Source organism: Scatophagus argus, chromosome 4 (assembly GCF_020382885.2).
Source record: "Scatophagus argus isolate fScaArg1 chromosome 4, fScaArg1.pri, whole genome shotgun sequence".
Lineage (NCBI taxonomy): Eukaryota > Metazoa > Chordata > Actinopteri > Scatophagidae > Scatophagus > Scatophagus argus.
In genome coordinates, this window is record NC_058496.1 from 901162 (window position 1) to 919578 (window position 18417).

At 45.1% G+C, this 18417-nt stretch overlaps 2 protein-coding genes across 2 annotated transcripts; one reads left to right on the top strand and one right to left on the bottom strand.

Annotated features, from left to right (window-relative positions):
* Positions 1-3849: 3849 nt before the first annotated feature.
* LOC124057909 (actin, cytoplasmic-like) lies at positions 3850-8191 on the top strand. Its single transcript, XM_046386582.1, is given in 11 exon segments — positions 3850-3904; positions 3907-3933; positions 3936-4001; positions 5143-5267; positions 5371-5499; positions 5903-6013; positions 6278-6362; positions 6521-6682; positions 6845-7036; positions 7313-7494; positions 7680-8191. Coding segments are annotated over 11 exon segments (1263 nt in total). The 5' UTR covers positions 3850-3864; the 3' UTR covers positions 7824-8191.
* Positions 8192-10393: 2202 nt separating this feature from the next.
* Positions 10394-17918, bottom strand: LOC124057901 (GTPase IMAP family member 8-like). Its single transcript, XM_046386561.1, has 4 exons — positions 17769-17918; positions 17121-17178; positions 15375-15434; positions 10394-13049 (listed from the first exon to the last, which is right to left on the bottom strand). The coding sequence occupies exons 2-4, from the start codon at positions 17140-17142 to the stop codon at positions 10627-10629; spliced, it is 2505 nt and encodes an 834-aa protein (XP_046242517.1). The 5' UTR covers positions 17143-17178; positions 17769-17918; the 3' UTR covers positions 10394-10626.
* Positions 17919-18417: the final 499 nt, after the last annotated feature.

Here is an 18417-nt window from a genome sequence, read left to right on the forward strand (position 1 = left end):
TCTGCTGCCACTTTCAAGTCTCCGCACGTCAGAGACGGAGGGTCCCGTCCAGGCAGGAAGTTTGTGCTGCGTTCACACCTTTTTTAGGCCTCTGTGTCGTCGCATGTTAATCAGCCTCAGAGTGAGCGAGGTGGAGGAGCCTCCGCCTGCCTGAACAGGCCCGAACCAGCCGGAGAATGTGGACAATGTGGACTGTCTGACTGCAGGGCGATGAGCACCGGACGGGAACCTAAACCGGCGTGCCGAGGCAAACCGGTGCTGTGACTTCACTGCAGCACCACGACGACCTGACGGCACGTTCAAGTGCTGCACTCACATTTTCAGATAAGTAAAGTTTGTCCTTTTCATCAGAGGAATGAATTTCCTCTCACATATGAAAACATGAAGTCTGACGGCCCCTCCAATGTCCCTCCAGGATTTTAGGATTTTTATGATACTCAAATTATTTAATACTTTATGAGTATTGTAGAATAGGAATTGGTTATAGTGTTAAAATATTGTTTTAATACTCCTGATGGATTAACATGTAAGCCAGACAATCAGAGTTTTATGAAGACTTTCCTCAGTCGTCAGGCAGGTCAGCTGAAGCTCCGTATGCTGCACAAATAAACATCATTATCATCATTAATATTATTGCATCATTATTTTTCATTTCTGTTAAAGCTGAGTTCATCTGACGTGTTGTGTCTTTCAGCCTGAAGCGTCCTCGTCCTGCACGTCGGTGGATTTCAGCTGCACTTCAGTCCATATAAGGAAAGCAGCAGCACAACACGCTCAGTAACACACAAAGCTCAGATGTTCAGGTCAAAACTCATGAGCTGAAGATTTGTGGTAAAGACTTTGTTTCTGCTGTCGTGTTGAATTTCTTAGCTTACTGTTTGCTTTTATCACAGCATCACAACCTGCAGCTGAATGGCTCACATTTACTGTCACAATCTCTTAAATCTGAGCAGGACTTCAGGACGTCCTGCCGTCTCTTCCCTCTGTGGAACTTCAGCTGCAGTTCAGTCCATACAAGGACAGATGGGAAGACGTTTGTGTCTGACAGTCGGGGTGTGGTCACACCTGGCCAGGACCGCCTCCTGAAATCTGAAAAGGAGACTCAGCTCAGAAAAAAACAAAAAGCTTCCTGTGTTAAAGTTAAAAATGGAAAATGTTTTGAGGTTGTTTTTGAATTAAAGAGGAGCATTGGACATGTCTGTGCAGGCTGAGGGTGTGGACACAAGGACAGGAACAAACTGTGTTGATCCAGTCGACCACCGCGACTGAGCTGAACCAAACTGAACCAAACTGATCATCAGCTGAGCAGAAGACAACCAGTTTCAAAAGGAAATAAGAGTTTGGAGGCAAGAAGAAGAAGGAGAAGGAAAGAAAGGAGGGGAAAGAGGACAAACAGAAAAATGTTTGATGCAACGAGGAGACAATAAAGGAAGGAAGAGACGTGAAATCAGGGCCAGACTGACCTGTTCGGGGGCCTCGGGACAAACACGAGCTGTGGGCCCCACCTGCCCCCCACCCCAAACATCTGTCAGTCTAAACTGGATCGGAAACAGTCGTGGTTCACATTTGATTTGCCCTTCAGAGAGCAGAATGAGGGACGTTCGTGTTGGAGGTCATTGAGCCTCTGAAGCTCTGACAGATGAAGGCAGAGCAGCCATGTTCCTCTGCATGAGACGCTTCACAGGCTGAGGGTCTGCAGGGATGAAGAAGAAGCCTCCGGTTCACACATGACCATTAACCAGATGCTCTGAATTCCACAGCGACACGACGGTCGCCTGAACACAACCGTTCAGAGCTGAGATTACAGTTGAGGCTGTGCTGCCTTGTTGAACACGTTCTCAGACCAGGACTCGGTTTCTCTGTGTGGTTCTTCAACAAATACACTATTAAACTCTGAAACGGACTCGCATACTTTTCCCCCAGAAAGTATAAATGCACAGACATATGTAAATGTCTGAAATTTTACATTTTATAATTTAAATTAGTTTTTATCTTTCTTATATATTTCATTTTCTTTTTCTTGGTTGGGAAAATTGCAAGTGCAATGTCTGTGTCTGTATGTAAAAAGAATTTCCCCTCAGGGGTAAATCAAGGAATTCTGATTTCTGACAAATCAAAACGCTTTATTTCATTCAACTAAAGAAGCCAACGTTGTCTAATGTTAAAGACTAAATTGTATAACACTTGAGGTTTTAAAATTCATTTTTCTGCATATTTGTAGACGTACCAGCAGAGACAGGAAGTGACACGGAAAAAGGCTCCTGATCTTCGTGCTGTTGAACATTCAGTGCGTCTCACGTGATCCACACACTGAGGCCAAACATTCTTCACATCCCAAACGAGCTGAAATGTAGAAAATGAGGCGACAGAGCAATGAGTTGAATTTTGTCGTGGTGAACTCGTTGGTCCTGATTTGCAGCTTTAGACCAAACGGAGGCTCACGCTGGAGTTCCTGTTCACATCCTGCAGTCTGAACGCCACGTGACATCAGCCGAATGAAGAACCTGACACACAAAACTGTGCTGGAACAAACACGACCGCCGCGAGTGAACGCGAATCTCCACGTTCATAAAACACAAAGTGATGTGAAAACACACCGTCATGGCTGCATCGTGGGCGGCTCCGCGTGAAGCACAAACACTTCGTATTCGGTTAAAGAACACGTGAGGAGCTGATATTCAACAGACAGGAAACATCTGAAATCATCTTCACAACATGAAGGACATCCAACGTGCTTCATGTGAATCTGCTCCGCTGAAAGCACTGCAGTGGTGCTCAGCACTGAGGGTTCGGGGTTCGAGTCCCGGTCTGGGTCCTTCTGTGCAGAGTTTGCATGTTCTCCATGTGGCAGCGTGGGTTTTCTGCGGGTTCTCCGGCTTCCTCCCACGGTCCAAACGCTTACCACATTCATCTGACTGAATCATGTGTGATAGATGGACCTTTATGTGAGCCGCACTCTGAATGTAGGACCCCACACTGCAGGGCGAGGGCGGGTTGAGGGGCCTCACCCGCGGCCCAGCTGCTCATTTCTGCCCCGAGGGCCAGCAGGACCCTGATGTGATGTCTGACAGGCAGAGACCTGCAGCTCAGTCCGACACCCAGCATTTCCAAACTCTTGCTTACAGCCCCGACACAGGATGTCATCACCTCCTCTCCTCACACACACACAAACATGGCATCCCTTAAATATTATCTTTCTTCCCTTATGAGGACTTGTATATAGCTGTATAGTGTGCTGTTTTTACTCACCTTGTAAATTGTTAATTTATTTTACCTCTACATTCTTTTGTAACTGCTTTTTGCACACTCTTTGCTTTTTGCACTCCTCTTCTGTCCTTGTGAGCTGCCACAACAAGTGAATTTCCCCACTGCAGGATCAATAAAGTTCATCTTATCTTATCTTATATTAATATTAATGTCTGACATTTTCCTTATTAGCAACACTGAAGACAACAACTCCCATGATGCCACACTGCATCATCAAACTCTTTCCATGTTTCAGAACGTGTTTGCCTTAAATTCCCTCCATCACACGTAAACTGACGCATTGCAGTCACAATGTAGAGCTGCGTTATTGATTTGTTTGAATTCAGCGTCTGTCCATCGACTAACCGACAGAAACCGACAGTAACCGACAGTAACTGCAGCTTTAGTTCTGTGAGAAGCGCCACAGACCCTACTCGACCTTCCGGTCCGACGGTCCAATCGCAGCCTCCTGCACGCGGGGAAAACGGGTTCTTCTCTCGGCTGTCTCCTCCCTTGACAGATACTTGCTCTGGCCAATCAGGACGCGAGCTGGGGGCACCTGCGGGATGCTGCTCATCTGGACCAATGAGAGCCCCAGCTGAGAGAACGTTACCTTTTATGGACAACGCCAACCGCCCCGAGAGCGCGAATAAAACCGGTGACGCTTGGCTCGTTTTGCTGCATTCACAACAGCTGGGGCAGAGAAACAGCCGCGAGACTTGAACCACAGACACACCTGAGACTCACCTGCACAGGTAAGACCTTGTGAAGTGTTTGGTGCGGAAAGGCTGACAGGAGGTGACGAGTCTTTTGGCTTTAAAAACGCGTTTCAGCCGTGCGCGCCGCGTCCTGCTTTCGGCTGAGCTTCAACGGAAGCTTCGAGGTCTTTTTAGGGTCAAAATACTGCAAGTTTGTCTCTGCTGAAGTCAGCCAACCTGCAGTTCAGAGACAAGTTTCACTGAAGTAAAAGTTTGGACGTAAATCTGTAAGGTCAACAGACATCCGGTCTGATATGAAAGACGAGCAGTGACGCAAATATTCTGTTTTATTCCACCGTTTCATGAAATGTGATAAATGTTATCCAGTAAATACGTTCACTCTAGTTACAGGACGACATTTTCTTCTTTATAAGCAGACACGTCCGGCTCAGGATCAGGATCAGGATCTCAGTCCTATGAACCTGACTTACGAAATAAAACCTCCCAGTTTTCCTTAAACCTGACTAACCTGCAGTCAGACCGGATGCTGCAGTGATGTCCTGTGATTACTGTGGCTCCGTTCTGCCCCAACTAGTTTGACATTTCCTGAAGCTTCTGAACGTGAGAAAGTCTGTCGGGTTGCAGGACTTGAAGCCGCCACACCCGACAGGTTTCTGCCATTCCGGTGTGGGCCGCTGGAGGGGAGACTCGAAACGAGTTTCAGTTTGGTGTGACTGAAATGGACGACAGCAGAAGCTGCGGATGTTGAGTCACTTCAGAGCTGCAATCCTGACTGTCCTGTGTTGAAATCCCGAAACTGAAAAGATGTCAAAACCAGATGAACTTCGTAGATCCTCCGCCGACGTTTTGGGGCGCAGTGACTAATCACTCCGCCACACCCAAAGCTGCCGCTGCCAGTCCGGGGGGGGCGGAGCGGCGGAGCGGCGACCCCCCCGGTCACAAGCCGCTTCTCAGACCTCTTGGCCACGGCTTCCCCCCTTATTCACTCTCTCTGAGATTTTTTAAAATATTGAAGCAGATTGCACTTGTTTTTCCTGTTTAGCAGTCGGTTATGAGTGGAGACCAGCAGGAGACTCGGAGCGTAACAACAAGCAGGATGTTGTTGTTGTTGTTGTTGTTGTTGTTGTTGTTGTTGTGTGACATGCTGACCAACACGTCGTTTCACGTTTCCCTTCAGAAATGGATGAAGACGTCGCTGCCCTCGTTGTTGACAACGGCTCCGGTATGTGCAAGGCCGGGTTCGCCGGAGACGACGCCCCCCGCGCCGTCTTCCCATCCATCGTGGGTCGGCCCAGACACCAGGTACTGAGAGCAGCGTCACGTGTGTGCGGTCGCCAGCGCGTTAACGGGCAGGTGAACGCGGTGTAACGTGTGTTTATGTGTGTGTGTGTGTGTGCGCGCGCAGGGTGTGATGGTGGGAATGGGACAGAAGGACAGCTACGTGGGAGACGAGGCCCAGAGCAAGAGGGGCATCCTGACCCTGAAGTACCCCATCGAGCACGGCATCGTCACCAACTGGGACGACATGGAGAAGGTGAGGACGTTTACGTCACGTTTGCACATCTGGTTCCCACAGAAAACTGCCAGCTGCGAGACTGTCGGGTTGACTGGTTGGACATTTTAATTCTCTTCAGAGTTAACACAACATGAGCTGAATGTGCTGCCGTCACATTCAGTCTTAACGTCACCACCGGAAGGCAGGAAGTCATGAATGTTTAAACCGTCACTGTGGGAGAGAAGCTGCAAAACCCTCAACTTTCTCCATTCTGTGATGTTTAAATCTGAAAAGGGAAAACATCCAGCAGCACACAGGCTCCTCGTGGAAAATGGCCCCTCTTTAACTAGTTATTACATGTACTGTCCTGCATGTGTTTTACCTTTCACCTGCATGTCACAGTGATGTCCTTTACAAACCAGCCGTCTCGTCTGTCCTGCAGATCTGGCATCACACCTTCTACAACGAGCTCCGTGTGGCTCCTGAGGAGCATCCAGTCCTGTTGACCGAGGCTCCGCTCAACCCCAAGGCCAACAGGGAGAAGATGACCCAGGTGTGTGTTTGGATCCGACGCTCACAGCTGATTGGTTTATTCTGAACAGACGCAGACGCACACGCTGTCCTTCAGGTTCAGCTTTAAATCCATGAGGGTTTTAACAGCTGCACATTTTTCCACTGATCTCTTTTCAAATACATTTTAATGCTAATTTCTGGGTGTGAATTCCAACTTGTAGTCCAGCTACTGTCTGCAGAGGAGGAAACGAGCTTCGGGTTCTTTGTTTACTCTGACGTGTGTCGTCTTCTCTTTCTGGTCCAGATCATGTTCGAGACCTTCAACTGTCCTGCCATGTATGTGGCCATCCAGGCCGTGCTGTCGCTGTACGCCTCCGGTCGTACCACAGGTGAGAACTCAAACGTCTCTGTAGGTTGACTTTCTGCGAGAGGTTGTCTGATTCTGGGTTCAGTTGTCTTGGAGCAGCATCTAGTGGCCGTTGGAGGAACTGCAGGGAACACGTTTCAGTGTCTGCCTACCTGACCAGGTGCTGGTTTTGGCTTGCAGGTATTGTGATGGACTCCGGTGACGGTGTCAGCCACACTGTGCCCATCTACGAGGGCTACGCTCTGCCTCACGCCATCCTCCGTCTGGACCTGGCAGGAAGAGATCTGACAGACTACCTGATGAAGATCCTCACCGAGAGAGGCTACAGCTTCACCACCACTGGTACAACACATGCACCGACTTTTACTTTACAGTCCAGGCCTGATGTTTAATCTGAAGCTTCCTTCAAAAAGTGTGACCTCAGAAGAGATGAACCCTCTGAATTTCTCCAGGTTTTCTTCTTTCCGAATTTTTTCTAACTTTCGCGTAACTCTCGACCTCCAGCTGAGCGTGAGATTGTTCGTGACATTAAGGAGAAGCTCTGCTACGTGGCTCTGGACTTTGAACAGGAGATGCAGACGGCAGCTTCCTCTTCCTCCCTGGAGAAGAGCTATGAGCTTCCTGACGGACAGGTCATCACCATCGGCAACGAGAGGTTCCGCTGCCCTGAGGCCCTCCTCCAGCCCTCATTCATCGGTGGGTAGCGAGCGCCAAAACTCATAGGTGATTCAGAACAAACCCGACCTGTGGTCAGAGAAAAGTCTGGACTTGGCTGCTGCCTCATCTGTTTCCTCCAGTTCTGCAAACAGTTAACACAGTTAATGTCCCACAGAGTAGAAGCCAAAGCTAATTCTCATTTGAATCTACAATTTGTCACTTGAACCAGTTTTTCAGGTTTCGTAGTTAACGGCCTAAAGATTTTGTTCTTTAACACCTGACGGACTTTGATAACTCTGCTGTCCACGTGTTCAGGAATGGAGTCCGCCGGCATCCACGAGACGACTTACAACAGCATCATGAAGTGCGACGTGGACATCCGTAAGGACCTGTACGCCAACACTGTGCTGTCCGGCGGCACCACCATGTACCCCGGCATCGCTGACCGCATGCAGAAGGAGATCACGTCCCTGGCTCCACCCACCATGAAAATCAAGGTGCAGTTTTAACTCGTCCTTTGAGAAAAGGGTGACGTCTTGTGTTGGACTCATCAGCTCTTATTGATGAACAGCTGATGCTACAGAGTTTTCAGGCTCTTCAAATGTCAAAACTTTATTAACATAAAAGTACACAGAGGCTTTAGTTCGTTTTGAGCATCGCCTGTTTTCTCTCCTCACTGCAGATCATCGCTCCCCCAGAGAGGAAGTACTCGGTCTGGATCGGCGGCTCCATCTTGGCCTCCCTGTCCACCTTCCAGCAGATGTGGATCAGCAAGCAGGAGTACGACGAGTCCGGCCCCTCCATCGTCCACCGCAAGTGCTTCTAGAAAGCTCCTCGTCCTGCTCCGCCCCCCCGGGAGCTTCGTATGCGTTTCAACTGGTCCATCAAACCAGGAATGTTTGTTGTGCGAACAGACTAAAAGATGCCACCCACAAGACGACTCGAGCGACTGTTGACGTTTTAATGTCTCAGCAGCTCACCTTCCTGTCCCTCGGCTTTTGCTCCCCCTGGTGGTGAAAACAAAGCAGCGTCCTACCTGAACGTCTCTTCCTGTCTGCGTCCTCCTCCTGCCTCTCTGATCTCATGCAGTAAAGTTGCACATCAACGTTCAGCTTTTCTCCGTCGTTCAGTCGAGTTGTATCACGACTCCTCAGGAAGTGTTCAACAATAAAATGCCAACATTTGATATTTACAGCTTCTTTTGTCGTTTCTTGCTTTGTGTGAATAAATAAAATTCAGGGCAACTTTTTTTCCTCAGCACTAAAACTGAATGCAGTCAGAACAATCGTGGCCTCTGCATGTTCTCATTTTTAGTTTCAGGTTGATTCTGACACTAAAATCTCGCCTCAGTCTGGTGTTCAGCTGCTGTTTGTCACATGATCAGGGGGTGAAGCGATTGAAATGTTATGAGCTGCAGTGTTACGAACGAGCCGCTGGGCCTTCTGGTTGTATTTGAGCTGCAGACGAGGCTGAGGGGGACAGAGAAACCGGTTTAGTTTGGTCATACCCTCCTAAAGGTGAGAACTGGTCTGCACACACAATATTGACCAGATCATGTCTTAATAATGTAAACTGGATGGGATTAGTTGCTGTCACATCTCTTACTTCTATTGGAGTAACTTTGTAAGTCTGAAACAAAACCTGAGAGTCGATCACGCCGAGCTGAGAGCTCATTGATCTGATGGGAAATACAACACTTTAACTGATAAACATGTCGAAGTAAGACTGAATGATGGCACAGAGAAACTTCTCTGTCGGACTCGAGTCCACAGCCTTCAAGGTTCCAAACTCGCACATCAAGACTCACAGGATGTTCAGTTTTCTAGCACAGGAAACGTTAAAACCTGCGACTCATCGCTGTGGAAAAACGTGACGTAGATAATCTGATTTGTGTCGTCTTCACTCTGATGTGTTTTCTTTACTCCTGTTAGTGTTCATTTGTATTTTCTTAATATTAAGTGGTGATTTATCACACACTCCTGCTTTAAGTTTGTACTCTTTAGTATTGCAGAAGCAGAAAATAAAAGATTCAGCAGTTAAAGTATACTTTCAAACAGTTTCTGTAGTGAGTGGACTCGTCGTGTTTCTGTTAATCAGGGCTTCATGTGACTCACTGAGTGTGATTCCCGACCTCAGAAGTTCTGTGCTACTGTCTAAACAAAGTGTACTTCACGAGAGATGAGTTTTGTCTGGTTATTGTTCACAGGTTTGTGAAGTGTGACATGAAGTCAGCTGCTTGTTGAAGCACAAAGTCTCAGCGTGTGGTGGAGGCGCTGATGGAGCTGATGGAGCTGCTGCTGAGTGGTTAATGTCTTCAGTAACTGAATACACACACAGCACATACAGGTGATCACATGTAGCACAAAAGTGAACTAAACAGAACGTTACACACACATATACGTCCTGTGAAAATCTGCATCTGGTCAGAATATTTGTGGTATTTTCACCTTTAAAGTTTCACGTTTGTCCACCAACTTTGACAGCTGAAGCACAAAGTTCTGAGGACCAGCAAGCAGGAGGACGACGAGTGAAGACGCGACTCCGTCAGCATGTGGGAACAACATTCATTCATCTTCCCGCCACGTCGGCCGTAAGTCCAGCATTAACCTCCTGCAAAAGCAAACCTGTGAAATCCAACATTCCTGTCTGCATTTTCATGTCTCAGGAGGGCCTTTGAGAGCAGATTTTCAGTGTGGTCTACACCTGAACGCATCATTATTTCACTGATTATCTGACTTATTCAAACAGAATTCTAACGAATGTCTGTCTTTGAACATATTGGACATCATCAAAGTGGACAGTCCTGCAGTCCTCTTTCGGGGCTGCAGGGGCCCAGTGGGAATAAGAAGGCTCTTCATTACTCTGATGTAGTGGACCGGCTGGAGGACGCCTGCCTTTCCTGCTGTATAATGTCTTTCTTCTTCTTCTTTGGTGCTCCAGTGACTCTTTCTGTCAACTGAAAGCAGAGGACACCCTGTCCACGCTCTACAAGTCAAAAGTGTACAGCATACAAGTTTAACAACATAAATCAGACCATATGTACATTGGAATACATTGGAATATTTCACCACGTTCACAGGTAATATTATAACATTACATTATATGATCACATCAGGTTATATTTGTCAACTCAGCTTACATGTCAACGACGGTGCTGACGGACACTGAGGACAGTTTTGATAGGCAGATTTTTATAGAGAATATGATTTGAAGTTCACTTTGTGTATAGTCTGATGTATTTCTAAGCATTACTTTTCTTTTGATAGCTATATTCTCTAATTAGTGGAGTCTTTAGAAGGTTTTTGGGCAGTTTTATACTTTGATCTCTCAGAGAGGACAGGAACAGGAAGCTTCTATCTACAGAACACATTTTTAACAAAATGAATTGAAAGACAGTTCAGATTTTAGTTTCTTTATATATTAATATACATCATTATTATTGTTATAAAATTCTTGATTTTTAACATGTAGATGACGTCTCTAGTGTGACTTATTAGTGATTTGATTTGTCATACGGCTGCTGAGGAAACTGATCTCCAAGGTCCAGAAATGTGAATCTGCAGTCTTTGTGTCCCTGGGAAGCAGTCAGAGTCGTTCTGTGTGTTTCTGGACGTAGTGCTCTCTGCAGTCTATGTGTTTGCATAACTCATAAACATAATAAAGTACAGTAAAGATAACAGAAACACCAGCAGCACGACCACAGAATATGTCCATTTTCTTCTCTTACGATGGTACTCGTCTTGGAGCTTCCTGAAGCTTGTTTTCTCCTCCTCTAGAGTCTGTTTGTCCTCCTGACGTATTCGTTCCCACATGTCCTTTCTCTCCTTGTCCCAAGCGTCTCGCTCTCTCTTCATGTCCTTCCTGCACTGCTCCAGCTTCCTCTCAGTGATTTCCCTCTGTTTCTCAGAGGCTTCCAGTCTTTTCCTCCACTCCTGCCGCTGAGTTTCTTCTTGTTTCTTCCATCTTCTTTCCTCTTCCTGTCGTTCTTTCTTTCTGTTCTGACGCTCCCTGTTGATGCACTCGTCTTTGTCCTTCAGCTCTTTGACTCTCAGTTTTCTCTCCTGTTCGATTTCTCCACACTGTTCACTTATTTTCCTTTTCAGTGTTTTCAGATCTTCCTCATGTTTTCTCTTCATGCCGTCTTCCTTCTCTTTCAAATTCTTCTCCACTCGTGCTTGCATGAATTTGTCGCTGTCACCCAGCATCTCAGTGTAGTAGCAGCCACCATTGTTCCTCACCATTGTCTCGATGTTGGTCAGCAGCTCTCTGACTTGTGTGCGGTTTGTGTAATCCTTGTTATTGAAGACCTGGTATCTCCCTCCACAGTCACTTATGAGCTGTCTGACATAATCATCACAACCTTCAACATAACTCTCAAATGTCTGGTTCGTCAGCTCATCTCCTCTGGTGAATATGATGATGATGAAGTCTTCAGACTTCTTGCCGAAAACCTTCTTGATCAGCTCCACACAGTCTTTTTCCTCGTCTTTAAAGGTCCCGATCTGCAGCACCAGTAAGAACACATGAGGTCCAGGAGACAACATGCTGAAGCATCTGTGAAGCTCCTGTTGAATTTCCTCATCAGACAGAGTTGGATCAAACAATGCAGGAGTGTTGACCACAGTCACAGGTCGTCCATCAACCTCTCCTGTTGCCCTCTCACAGAACCTGGTCGCTGGCTTCGGGGTGATTCTGGGTTCAAAATGTTTTTTGCCTAAAATGGTGTTTCCTGTTGCACTTTTCCCACTGCCAGTCCGCCCAATCAGCACCATCCTGAGACTCTCTCTGCTCTGATTCCCATCATCATGTTGTGTCTCACTCCTCTGTTTCACACCCTGCAGTTCAGCTTTAAGTCTTGAAACCTTCTCCATCTGAGCCCTGGTGAACATGTCCTTTGTGAAGCATCTGGATCCTTCAGCTCTCATCCTTCCCACATCATCCAGCAGCTCTGGGATCTGCTGCTTGTCCTTGATGTTGAGAACAACATGTCTTCCTCCACAGCTCTGACGGAGCTCCTGGATGTCCTTGTCTTCCTTTACAAAGTTAACAACAGCTGGAGCTGTAGGATCTGAGTTCACAGCGAACAGAATCAGGGTGAAGTCATTGACTCCAGAGCCGAATGTGTTCTGGATGGTCTTGAACTCTCCTTTGTCTTCTTCAGTGAGGGGACCCACAGGTAGGACCAGGATGAAGGCATGGACGCCCTCAGGATCACAGAGGGACATGCACCTGAACGATTCCTCCATCACTTCCTTCTGAGGTTTTCCATACAAGGCCGGCAGCTCCACCAGGGAAAGCTGACGTCCACACACCTCTCCCTGATGTCTAACACACCGTGATGAGGTGGAGACTGAATCAGAGTCTGTCTGAAGGAAAATGGCTTTGGCTGCTGAAGTCTTCCCTGCTCCTCTCCTCCCACACAGAACCAGGTTTAAAGCTGGTTTGACTGGGTCAGACACAGACTGTGGAGACATGAGTAAACCTTCATCCTCATCATCAAACACATCACAGCTAACATGCCCTCTATCGTTCTCCTTTGCAATTTGACCCAAGCGTGTTAACAGCTCTGGAAGTTCAAGATTCTTCTGCCACAAGAACCTGTACTGACATCTTCTGATCAGGTCTTTGAAGGGTGGACGCTGATGATATTCTTCCATGAAACCTGGACTCTCCTCTCTGGGTGTTGACATCAGAACCAGTGAATGATCAAATGATCGATCACTGAAGCGCTGAAGGACTCTGCAGAGCTTCAGTTTGTGTTCCTCAGTGAAGTCCTCAGGCTGGAGAACCAGCAGGAACACATGAGGTCCAGGACCACAGAGTCTCACACACTTTTTCACATGTTCTTTCAGTTTGTTCTCAGAGATGTTGGGATGCAGCAGATCTGAGGTGTTGATGAGGACGATTTCTTTCTCTTTCAGCTGGCGTCTGATGGTCAGACAGCAGTCTGGTTCTTCCTCAGTGTTGACCACAGTCCTTCTCAGTATGAAGTTAATCACTGAGCTCCTCTGAGACCAGCTGTTCCCCAGCAGAACAACCCGCAGCTCAGACACTGAAAGGAAAAGTCTGCATTAGAAAGATAAACTAGCAATGAACTTGATGTAATGCAAGAACATGATGGATTTCTCACTGGTGGACCAGCTGTCAGTCATCCAGAACTTGGACTTTGCTTTGAGCTGCTTTGTCAACGAAATGTGCTTCTTGAAACCAAAAAAACCACTTCATCTAAACCCTGTCTCAGTGCAGATGTAAGCACTTGGTGTTGTGTGTGGCTTTACCTGGAGGACGTCCATGACAAAGTTATGTTTATGTTAATTTTGAGCAATTGTGAAATTTTTCAAACCAGTTTGATAAAAAGAAAAACGCTGGACCCGACCAGCACACTGAAATCTACCACCAGGTGTTGCACTTGACTCACCGGTCGCTCACATTGAGCCCATCAATGGGACTGTAGCAGCACCATAAACCATCAGGACTGTGACACGTCCTGTTTTTATGTCTCACAGCCAATCAGCTGAATGTTTCTCCTTCAAAAGTTTAACATCAAAATAATAAGAAAATAAGACTTTGTACTGCAGTAACTTTAACAGGCCAAACAGAGTGAATCAAAACCAGCCGGATGCTGAAGTTCTGTCCACCTTCACCTGATCGATGTTGGTTCAGTCATTTTGCATTAAATCAAACCAGTTGGACCCCAACTGTACTTTATGTACACTGTTAACAGCCTAATTTTCCTTTCAGCTGATTAATTCCAAGTAGTCCAACACTGATATGACTGGCTGAGTGTTAATTATAGGATTGCACATTATTAATTCATGCAACTGTCTATAACTGAGTTTCAGGCCAAGTATTTACATTTTGTACTGGATAAAGCACCTTTAAAAAGTATTCATTTTCTCGGGTATTTTCTCCCTTTATTGCTTTTATAAAAGGAAACACAGACAATATAATCTGCCTTTTTCTTGTCAAAAGAAAAAAACTCAAAGTGAAAACAGATTTCTACAAAGTAATGTTAATTAATTAAAAATGTAGAATGTAAAATAAGAGTCACTGAGTCTGTGTGGACAGGCCTCAGTCAGGTTTGCACATCTGGACACCAGTTTTTGTCCCTTCTCCTCTGCAGGATCAAGGATCAGGCATGAAAAGCCCTTTTCAAGTCCAGTCACAAATTCTCTATTGGCTGGAGGTCTGGGCTTTGACTCAGCCGCTCCCACACACTCACCCTGTTGCCTTTAAACCATTTCTGTGCAGCTTTCACTGTATGCTTCAGGACACTGTCTCGCTGGAGAATAAACCTCTCAAGTCATAGTTCTCTTGTGGACTCCTTCAGAGTAGTCACGGGTGTCTTGGTGGCTTCTGTCACTAGTGTCCTTCTTGCATGAGGACGACCTGCTCGAGGCAGACTTACGCATGTGCCACAATCCTTCCATTTGTTAATGATGGATTTAACTGAACTCCAGTGGATGTTCAGTGGCTTGGAAACTTATTTGTATCCATCCCCTGACTTTCAGTAACCTTTTCTTTGAGCTGCATGTCGTCTTCTTTTGTCTTCATGGGGTAATTGTAGCCAGGAATCCTGGTGAACCAGTGACTGGACCTTCCAGACAAAAATGTCTTTATACTGCAGTTACTTGGGACACGTTCACTGCACTCAGGTGGTTTCTGTTTCACTTATTGTGAGACTATTAGCACCAATTGGCTGGACCTCTGCTGAATTAGGTAGGTCACTTTAAAGGGGGTGAATATTTATGTAGTCACTTATTTTACACAATATTTTTAATTCATTAACATTTCTTTATAGAAATCTGTTTTCAGTTTGACATTAAAGAATCAGAATCAGAATACTTTACTGATCCCTGAGGGAAATTGGGTTTGTTGACAGCTGCTCCAACCAAGATGAGAATTATAATAAAAACAGAAATAAGAATATAAAAATAATAAATCAATAAAGATTTTTCTTTTGGTCAAAAAAGCCTTATTATTTACAAGCACAATAAAAGGGGAAAACATCCAAGCAGGTGTATACTTTTTTATAGGCAACGTAAATATGTTCACTATATTTGAGGAGTTAAATGACAATCCAAAAGTGTCATCAAATAAATATTGAAATAACACGTTTATACTGTCCCAGCTAAATTCAGTGCTTTCTGATCTGATTTCTGAGTCTTGTCTGCTCAGTGGAATTTATTGTGGAAAATTTATTTGAATGATAGGCGTGATTTTCATCAGCATGTTAGTTTATTTGTTGTTAGTTTATTCAGCTTAACATTAACATTAACGTGCTTTAAACATGTTACACCTTTGTAGGTTCAGCAGCACATAAACTTTAATTCAGCTTGGAACAGTTCAAATAAACAGTCAGAAGAGCAGAACTTACTGGTGGGAGGAAGGAACTGATAGCTGCTGCTGTGGCTCAGAGACCTCGCTACGCTTCCTTCTGTAAGAAAACAAAATCCACAGCCGTCCACACACATTAAAGCACATCAAAAAGTCTATGATGAGTGTCTGACGTGAAAAAAGTACAATTATCACAATAAATCCCTTAAAACGTCAGCCGCTCCTTCACCCTCGTTAAACATTATTTAACATATAAAGTGCAGATATTTTTCATTTCACAGTTTTACTGCTGGACTCAAGATGTCTCCTAAACCAGTCCGGCCAGCCACATAACATGTTGTTTTCAATACTTAATATATCAGCAAAAATAATAAATAACTGATAGTCATGTGCACAGTTTAAAGACAGCTTAAAGAGTGTGTGTTCTCCTTCTTTATAAAATCAGACTCATGTGACACAGTTTGACTTTGTGCCACCTGATGGAAAGCAAAGTGTTTCATCCCAACCTAACTGGACTGACCCACTGAAATAACAGTTTAACATAAGAAGTACAATCACTCTAATACAGTAATTCATTACAATTTTGAGGTACTTTTACTTTAGTATTTTAATGTTATGTTATACCTGTACTGCATTATATTTCAGAGGGGAATACTGTATTTTTTATTTATCAGACAGCTTGTGTGATCAGTTTACAACACATGAGTCTGTGCTGTGGATCCAACGATCCCACAGTCACAGTGGTGTGTGGTGCAGGAAAACACTTTCAACCAAAATCTTTCCTTCAGTGTGAGGGGTGAACTGTTTTACAAAGACGTACAGAATATTATCTCTGGACAGGTGACATGAACTGTTTTGAAAATCTGTTACCTCTATTATCACTCCTTCATCTCTCTCTTCTTTGAACCACTTTGAAAAGCACTGAAAGCTTAAAGCTTAAGGCTCTGGCCCCAAAGAAAAGGAACAATCAGCTCCACATCACCATGAGATTCATGTGAAGGTGACCTTAACATCACACTGAAGTTTAAATGTGGCTTTGACAACCTCAGGTGTAAGGCTGCCAATAACCTAAATATTCTTTTAATTAACCTGCTGCTAATTTTCCCAACGATTTGATTCATCGTTCGGTCTGCGTCTTTGGTTCAACCGACAGTCCAAAACCCAAACTCTCACATTAACTTTCATTCATGACAAAGAAAAGCAGCAAATCATTCAAGAAGCTAAAAGCAAACGACTGAGAAAAGACTGAAATGATTGACGTGAGAAACAGTCGGCAGCTGATTTACTTTTGATTGACTAATCGATTAATTGACTGTCTTTAAAACAGCAATTTATTGATGGTCCCCAAATGAAACCTGTTTGATGGACACACTGACAGACAGACAGGCAAGCAGGCAGGCAGGCAGGCAGGCTGACAGACACACAGGCAGGCAGACAGACACACAGACAGGCTGACAGACACACAGGCAGGCAGACAGACACACAGACAGGCAGGCAGGCTGACAGACACACAGGCAGGCTGACAGACACACAGGCAGGCAGACAGACACACAGACAGGCAGGCAGGCAGACAGACACACAGACAGGCAGGCAGGCAGGCAGATATTTTGTCAGTTTGTCTGCCTGTGAATTCGGTTCAGATATTACTGCGTTTTGTTGCATTGTACTTGTACATGTGTAATGACAATAAAGTTGAATCTAATCTAATCTAATCTAGTTTCAAATACAAAGCGCAGTACCTGACAAAGTTACTGTACACTTGTGCAGTAAATCTGACTGGACTCACCGTCTGCTGCCGCAGCGGCCATGTTGTCGCCGTGCAGGAGACACCTGGAGAAACTGGGCTGGAGAACAACAGGTGGTTTTAAAACCATTCAAACATAAAGGAACAAAATGTTCTCATTCAGCTCAGTGAAAAACAAAAGCAGGAACATCTTGTGTTCCAGCGATGACACGAGCCTTCAGGTGTTTCCACCTGTCTGTTTTAACTTCCAGCTGGTACACACGGTGGTAATACTGTAGTAGCTGTATACTGTCACACAGTGAGCAGCAGTATTCTCTGTGTACTGACAGGTACTGACGTACTCGAAGCCTAGAAGAGACCGGAGCTTCCGGTGTGCGTTGGAGCAGATCACTTTGGAGCTAAAACCTGCAAAGTCCCCCTTCAGTCATAAGGTCGAACCCATTTTAAAACAGTTTCAAGCTTCCTGTTAATGTGACGGATTTTGGTTCGTCGTTTTAGTTTTATTTAGGGTTTTGTCACTTTTGTCTTATTTCACAATCTGCGGGTTCCTGCAGCTGTCTGACGGTCCACGTTCACTTTCATTGTTTTATCATTAATATTTTAATTATTTCGATCCATCAACACGTTTAATAACCTGCACGCAGTTCATTCGTCTGTTTGTGCTTAGTTTGTATTGAAATTTTTACTCACCAACAAATTCTTGCTGCGCCACAAACGACACAAATGAAAGTGAAAGTAAAAGCTGCTCGCTATAAAAATATAAAAACTACAAACAGTTTTCCATCTGCATTCTCCAAAACACGCAGACCAAAATGTGTGAGCTCATTTACTCACATTTCCTGTCTTTTTGGTGTCGTTCACAGATCCTCAGCTGACCGACATGTTGCAGGTACGTTCTGCGCCTGCGTGAAGGAAATGTCTGCATACCAGCGGGAAACTTGGACTCGGACTGCTGACATACAGAAGTATTGTCAGAAAATTCTTTGTCTTTAAAGTAAAATATTCAATATGAGGCACAGAGTCTCCTGTCACAGTTATGAGTTATCACCAGGATGTTTGGACTTTCATTAATGTGCTTTTAGTAAAAAATATTCTGATTGCTCAGCTGGGGGAGGAGATTCTGACGTTAACTTAGTGCTGCTGAAGTGAACTTCAATCTGCAGGATCAGTAGAAGAGTTTGATATTTTAGGGGAATGTAGGAAATATTAAATTACTCTGCTTAAGTACAAGAATTTAAGTCTGCAGCCATCAGCTGGTTATGCTCACCTGGTCCTCAGGTTATAAAAGCTGGGCCATGTGTTCACATACTGCTGAGAGGTGGCAGTGACAGGTCAGGGC

Bases quoted from the DNA above. Each gene is read 5' to 3' on its own strand.
- LOC124057901 (XM_046386561.1), bottom strand. From the start codon at position 17,142: ATGGCCGCTGCGGCAGCAGACG. The intron at 15,435-17,120 runs GTGAGTCCAGTC...GTTTTCTTACAG, and splicing joins GGCCGCTGCGGCAGCAGACG to AAGGAAGCGTAGCGAGGTCT. The intron at 13,050-15,374 runs GTAAGTTCTGCT...TTTTCCTTTCAG, and splicing joins TCAGTTCCTTCCTCCCACCA to TGTCTGAGCTGCGGGTTGTT.